Source organism: Triticum urartu, chromosome 6A (genome assembly GCF_056163025.1).
Source record: "Triticum urartu cultivar PI428250 chromosome 6A, HENAU_Tu73, whole genome shotgun sequence".
NCBI classification, from domain to species: Eukaryota; Viridiplantae; Streptophyta; class Magnoliopsida; order Poales; family Poaceae; genus Triticum; species Triticum urartu.
In genome coordinates, this window is record NC_141878.1 from 18347167 (window position 1) to 18354173 (window position 7007).

Sequence of the window (7007 nt, forward strand, 5' to 3'; positions counted from 1 at the left end):
TAGAGAAGTTGGAATACAGTAGGTTTAACACCAATATAAATAAATAATGTGTTCATTAAAGTACCTTGAAGTGGTATTTTGTTTTCTTTCGCTAACGGAGCTCACGAGTTGTCTATCCTGAGTTTTGTGTTGTGAAGTTTTCAAGTTTTGGGTGAATTCTTTAGATGGATTATGGAACAAGGAGTGGCAAGAGCCTAAGATTGGGGATGCCCATGGCACCCCCAAGATAATCCAATGACACCAAAAAGTCAAAGCTTGGGGATGCCCCGGAAGGCATCCCCTCTTTCGTCCACTTCCATCGGTAATTTACTTGGAGCTATATTTTTAATCACCAACATGATATGTGTTTTGCTCGGAGCGTCTTGTGTTATTTGTGTCTTTTTTTGTTAGTATGCCACAATCATACTTGTTGTACACACCTTTTGAGAGAGCCATACATGAATTAAAATTTGATAGAATACTCTATGTGCTTCACTTATATCTTTTGAGCTAGATAATTTTTCTCTATGTGCTTCACTTATATCCTTTGAGGTAGATAATTTTTCTCTATGTGCTTCACTTATATCTTTTGAGCGTTATAATTTTTCTCTATGTGCTTCACTTAGATCTTTTAGAGCACGGTGGTGGATATGTTTTAAAGAAACTATTGATCTCTCATGCTTCACTTAAATTAATTTGAGAGTCTCTTAATAGCATGGTAATTTGCCTAATAATAATATGCATGGTATTCAAGATTTGTGAAACTTTCTTTTGAGTGTTTGAATACTGAGAAAAGATTGAAGCATGATAATTGTTTTGAGATATGGAGGTCATAATATTAAAGTCATGCTAGTTGAGTAGTTGTGAATTTAAAGAATACTTGTGTTGAAGTTTGTGATTCCCGTAGCATGCACGTATGGTGAACCTTTATGTGATGAAGTCGGAGCATGATTTTTTTATTGATTGTCTTCCTTATGTGTGGCGGTCGGGGACGAGCGATGGTCTTTTCCTACTAATCTATCCCCCTAGAAGCATGCGCGTAATACTTTGCTTTGATAACTTCTAAATTTTTGCAATAAGTATATGAGTTCTTTATGGCTAATGTTGAGTCCATGGATTATACGCACTCTCACCCTTCCACCTTTGCTAGCCTCTCTCATACCGCGCAACTTTCGCCGGTATCATACACCTACCATATACCTTCCTCAAAACAGCACTATACCTACCTATTATGGCATTTCCATAGCCATTTCGAGATATATTGCCATGCAACTTTCCACCATCTAGTTCATCATGACACATTCATCATTGTCATATTGCCTAGCATGATCATGTAGTTGATATAGTATTTGTGGCAAAGCCACCGTTCATAATTCTTTCATACTTGTCACTCATGATTCATTGCATATCCCGGTACACCGCCGGAGGCATTCATATAGAGTCATACTTTGTTTTAGTATCGAGTTGTAATCATTGAGTTGTAAATAAATAGAAGTGTGATGATCATCATTTAATAGAGCATTGTCCCAAACAAAGGAGAAAGGCCAAATAAAAAAAGAAGGCCCAAAAAAATAATAAATAAAATGGGGCAATGCTACTATCCTTGTTTCCACACTTGTGCTTCAAAGTAGCACCATGATATAGCAAGTCTCATATATTGTGCTTCAAAGTAGCACCATGTTCTTCATATAGAGAGTCTCATATGTTGTCACTTTCATATACTAGTGGGAATTTTACGTTATAGAACTTGTCTTGTATATTCCAATGATGGGCTTCCTCAAATTGCCCTAGGTCTTCGTGAGCAAGCAAGTTGGATGCACACCCACTAGTTTCTTTTTTTGAGCTTTCATACATTTATAGCTCTAGTGCATCCGTTGCATGGCAATCCCTACTCACTCACATTGATATCTATTGATGGGCATCTCGATAGCCCGTTGATACGCCTAGTTAATGTGAGACTATCTTCTCCTTTTCGTCTTCTCCACAACCACCATTCTATTCCACCTATAGTGCTATATCCATGGCTCACGCTCATGTATTGCGTGAAGATTGAAAAAGTTTTGAAAAAGTTAGAGTATGAAACAATTGCTTGGCTTGTCATCGGGGTTGTGCATGATTTAAATACTTTGTGTGGGGAAGATGGAGCATAACCAGACTATCACTACTAGGAAAAGGGCTATAGATGATATGGCCACTAATGGCGCACCAGACATGTGGTGCGCCATTACTATATACTAATGGCGCACCATGTGTTGGTGCGCCATTAGTAATATATTACTAATGGCGCACCTGGTGTGTGGTGCACCATTCGTAGTTTAAAAAAATTGTTACTAATGGCGCACCGTGGTACAGTGCGCCATTACTAGTTGACATAGTAATGGCGCACCACACCCACCGTGCGCCATTAGTAGTTTTGAAAAAAAATAAAAAAAAATTGTTAGTAATGCCGAGCCCCACCTCCCCTCGCCCCGTCGCCCCCTCCCCTCGCCGCCCCCTTGCCCCACCTCCCCTCGCCCCGTCGCCCCACCGTCCTAACCACCCGCCGCCGCCGCCGCCACCCGCCACCGCCCCCTGGCCCCACCGCCCCTCGCCCCGTCGCCCCAACCACCCGCCACCGCCCCGGCGCCCCGCCGCCCGAACAGCGCCCCGCCCCGGCGCCCCATCGCCCGAACGACGCCCCCCTGGTGCCCCGCCGCCCCCACCACCTGCCCATCGGCCCCTGCGCCCGTGCCGCCCCCGAAGCCAGGCTCGCCGCCGCCCCTGCGCCCGCACCGCCCCCGGAGCCAGGCTCGCCGCGGGCCCCCTGCGTCCGCCTCGCGCCCCCCCCCCCCCGGAGCCAGGCCCGCCGCCGCTACCCTAACCACGGTCGTCCACCACCACCCCTGCCCCCGGAGCCAAGGTGAGCATTTTTTTGTTTTTTTCTACTGTTTTTCTTTGCTGTTTAGGATTAATTAGGTTATTGATAGGTTTAGGTTAGTGGTTGGTTTAGGTTAGTGCTAGATTTATTTTAGATAATTAGAAGAAGAATAAAGTTGAAAAAAAGAAGAAGAAGTAGAAGAAGAGGAAAAAGGAAAAAAAAAGGAAGAAGAATAAGAAGAAAGTTGAGAAACAGAACAAGAAAGGAAGAAGGAGAAGAGGAGGAGGAGGAAGGAGAAGAAAGAAAAATGAGAACAAGAAAAGAAGAGAGGTGGAGAAGAAGAAGATGGAAAGGAAAAGGAAGAATTCATCATTGATTAATTGTAGAGGCTGATGATCGAAAAGTTGACCTTTCTTAGGAGTAGCATCTTCAAATAAGTAACCCTTCATGTCTTCAAATAAAATAACAGAACAACATAACTCAGAACGGTAATATAACCAAGAATGCATCTTCGAGGATGAGAGCTTTTTTCAAGTGTTTATTTGCTGCTTCCTCATAAGCAACGAGACATCTCTAAGGACAGAACATCATTTTAGTAGGATGTAACAATCATTAGTCTTCGAGAAGAATGATATTAAATAACATAGTGGCCTGTGATGTACTTTCGTACCGAAAATGCATTTGGCACTAGTCCCCGCTTAACAACATCATGGGTGGGAAGCGGGAACTTCGGAAGTGCATTAGTGTAGTTAATTATCTTCTGCTCAAAATTTATGCTGCTATAATGTTGTATGATAATGTTGTAAGGGTACTAATTGGTCTCCTCTGTTGCTTATCAGAGATGGGGGGAAGCAGCCACCGCCGCTGTGCCTCACCGGAGTACGAGTTGGATGCTTTCGAGTTCTTCAGTATCATACTTGGGACTTCAGTATCAGCCACGAGGCAGGTATATAAAACGAGAGATCTCCCCTTCACCCATCTCATTATGATAACTCTGTTGTTTGCTACATCACTCCTTGTCCCAAATTGCAGAGGCTGCCTGACACTTTTATGAACATGCTGGGTGAAGATTCGCCAGATAATGTGAAGCTCCGACAGGCCGACAGCGGGGTTCGCAGGCTGTGGGATGTGGAGTTGGTGATCGAGGAGGGCCACATGTACCTGTGCCGTGGCTGGGAGAAGTTCTACAGTGCCTACGACCTGTGGACCGGGTACTTTCTTCTCTTCAGGTACGACGATGACGCCACAATGCTCATCGTGAAGGTTTTCAACGAGACTATGTGTCGCATGCGCTACGCTGACGATGAAGATGCCAGTTCGTTCTGCCTCTTCTTATTCCTCTACATTTGGCTTTGTCTCACATCGATTGTTAACGGTCATTGTTGCATTTGGACAGGCAATGGGAGCAGCAGCAGCGACACTAGCTACAGCCAAAGCAGCAGCTATTATGGCTATAGCAAAAGCAACAGCGATTCTGGCTTTAGCGAAAGTAGCAGCGATTCTGGCAGCAGCAAAGACAACAAGAAGGATGATCCGGACTGGAGTGCGGGAGAAGAGGAGCAGAGTGGGGATGAGGAGCTGCAGGATGACGATGGGCATCAGGCTGAGGATGACCTTGCGCTGGTGGTGGCTGACCAATGGCAAGAGATGGTGGTGGCTGACCAATGGCAAGAGATGGTGGTGGCTGACCATGGGCAAGAGATGGTGGTGGCTGAGGATGACCTAGCGATGGTCGTGCCCGTCCTGCCTGAAGGTGGCCTCGCGATGGTGGTGGTGCCTGACAATGACCACGCACCGGTGGTGGCGCCGGCGATCCCACAGCTGGGCGACATGACCACGCCAATTGTGGTAGAAGACTACATCCCACAGCTGCCTCCACCGCCTCGCCGCTCTTGGCGCATCAGGCTGAGGAAGGAGAAGGAGAAGAACAATGAGAATTGAACTATGTCAGGTATGTGAGATCTCCAAAATGATATATATATATACTTAGTTACCTATGTTATCTCTAATATGCTTAGTTTCCTATAGGTTAGCTCCAAAATTACTTATGTTAGCACAAAATGATCAAGTTTACATAATAAGCTTATAGTCTTCTTCTTATTCTTCTTCTTTTCCAAAATGACATATTTTAGCTTCATTTTACCTAAGTTGGCTCTAATATGCTAACTTAGAGCTTATATGCTTAGTTTCCTATAGGTTAGCTCCAAAATAACTTATGTTAGCACAAAATGATCAAGTTTACATAATAAGCTTATAGTCTTCTTATTCTTCTTATTCTTCTTCTTTCTAAAATGACATAGGTTAGCTTCATTTTACCTAAGTTGGCTCTAATATGCTAACTTAGAGAGCTTATATGCTTAGTTTCCTATAGGTTAGCTCCAAAATTGCTTATGTTAGCACAAAATGATCAAGTTTACATAATAAGCTTATAGTCCTCTTCTTATTATTCTTATTCTTCTTCTAGTATTCTTCTAGTGTTCTTCTAGTGTTCTTCTTCTTCTACTATTCTTCTAGTCTTCTTCTTCTTCTTCTCTTCTTCTTCTTCTTCTAACTTCTTGTTTATCATTTTGCAGATTTGATTTAATTCATGGAAGCTTGCATGGATGGAGTGCTTCTTTTCCATTTGTGTTTTTATTTTGTATCAATGTGAAACTTTTGTGAATTGATGGATAACAGTGTTGGATGAACAATGTGAAACTTTTGTAATATGTAACGATGGAACCATGTGTTGGCTATGTATGTATATATGATGTAACTTGTGTGTTGGATATGATTGTTATATGGATGCTTGTTGTATATATATGTGTTGGATATCTCATATGTGAAATAGTGACCTGAGATTAAGAAAAAACGAATTTTTTAAAAAAAATTGTTACTAATGGCGCACTTCCATGAGGTGCGCCATTACTAAAATATTCTAGTGGCGTGGTACTAATGGCGCACCTGTAGTGCGCCATTAGTAGCCAAAACAGGTGCGCCATTAGTAGGCCTTTTCCTAGTAGTGTATATGATTTTGTAGGGATAACTTTCTTTGGCCATGTTATTTTGAGAAGACATAATTGCTTTATTAGTATGCTTGAAGTATTATTGTTTTCTATGTCAATATAAACTTTTGTCTTGAATCTTTCTAATCTGAATATTCATACCACAATTAATAAGATTTGCATTGAAATTATGCCAAGTAGCACTCCGCATCAAAAATTCTCTTTTTATCATTTACCTACTCAAGGACAAGCAGGAATAAACTTGGGGATGCCTGATACGTCTCCAACATATCTATAAATTTTGATTGCTCCATGCTATATTATCTACTGTTTTGGACTATATTGGCTTTATTTTCCAATTTTATATTATTTTTGGGACTAACCTATTAACCGGAGGCCCGGCCCAGAATTCCAGTTTTTGCCTATTTCAGTGTTTCGGATAAACAGAATATCAAACAGAGTCCAAACGGAATAAAATCTTCGGAAATGTGATTTTCTCACCGAACGTGATCCAGGAGACTTGGACCCTACTGCAAGGGATCAAAGAGGTGGTCACGAGGGTGGGGGCGCCCCCCTGCCTCGTGGACCCCTCGGTGCTTCTTGGCCTCCGAGCCCTCGTTGTAAAAGACCTTCCACGTGGCATCATCTCCAGCGCCGTGCACACGACCATATTGCGGCCGCTGACCCAAAGGGAGTCCCTTAAGTTCGTTCAAGGCCCGCTTGAGAGGGGTGTCCCACTTGGGCCTCATCGGAGAAGTAGGGCTTTCGGCTGCAAGCTGGTGTTGCTTCTCCTGCAGAAGGAGCGTGAACCGTTTAGGATTGTGTAGTCGACTAGATCTGGAGCTAAATGTAAGGTGGTAAAAGAATAATTACCAGTAGTCTAATCAATCTCCTCGTGATCTGGTCTGTGTAAAAAACCTTCTTTTCCTTGTCCCCCTTGTAGCGGGCCCTGATGAAGTCACGCTTCAAGGGGGTGGTGAACTTCGGGAAGGGGTCTGGGATACCCGCGGCTTCACGTTCCGCGTCCTCCATATCCCATATGGGCCTTTTACCGAGGTAGCCATGGCTTCTGAGGCGATTCTTCCCCGTGTTCCTTTGCTGAAGGCTCTTGAATTTCGCAGCCTTAGCCTTGGCTGCCTCGGTAGCGCAAGTGTCCTTGAACTTTTCGAACTCTTCTTCCGTAAGTG

General features: G+C 43.5%; 1 protein-coding gene across 1 annotated transcript; it reads left to right on the top strand.

The window, feature by feature from the left end:
• Nucleotides 1-3677: 3677 nt before the first annotated feature.
• Nucleotides 3678-4777, top strand: LOC147963291 (uncharacterized). The gene is made up of 3 exons (XM_087531150.1): nucleotides 3678-3782; nucleotides 3869-4151; nucleotides 4233-4777. The coding sequence occupies exons 1-3, from the start codon at nucleotides 3678-3680 to the stop codon at nucleotides 4775-4777; spliced, it is 933 nt and encodes a 310-aa protein (XP_087387276.1).
• Nucleotides 4778-7007: the final 2230 nt, after the last annotated feature.

What these genes read in the sequence shown, in the direction of transcription:
- LOC147963291 (XM_087531150.1), top strand. Translation starts at nt 3,678, where the DNA reads ATGGGGGGAAGCAGCCACCGCCGCTGTGCCTCACCGGAGTACGAGTTG. An exon ending in CAGTATCAGCCACGAGGCAG is followed by an intron (nt 3,783 to 3,868) that starts GTATATAAAACG and finishes CCCAAATTGCAG; the next exon opens with AGGCTGCCTGACACTTTTAT. An exon ending in CGCTGACGATGAAGATGCCA is followed by an intron (nt 4,152 to 4,232) that starts GTTCGTTCTGCC and finishes GCATTTGGACAG; the next exon opens with GCAATGGGAGCAGCAGCAGC.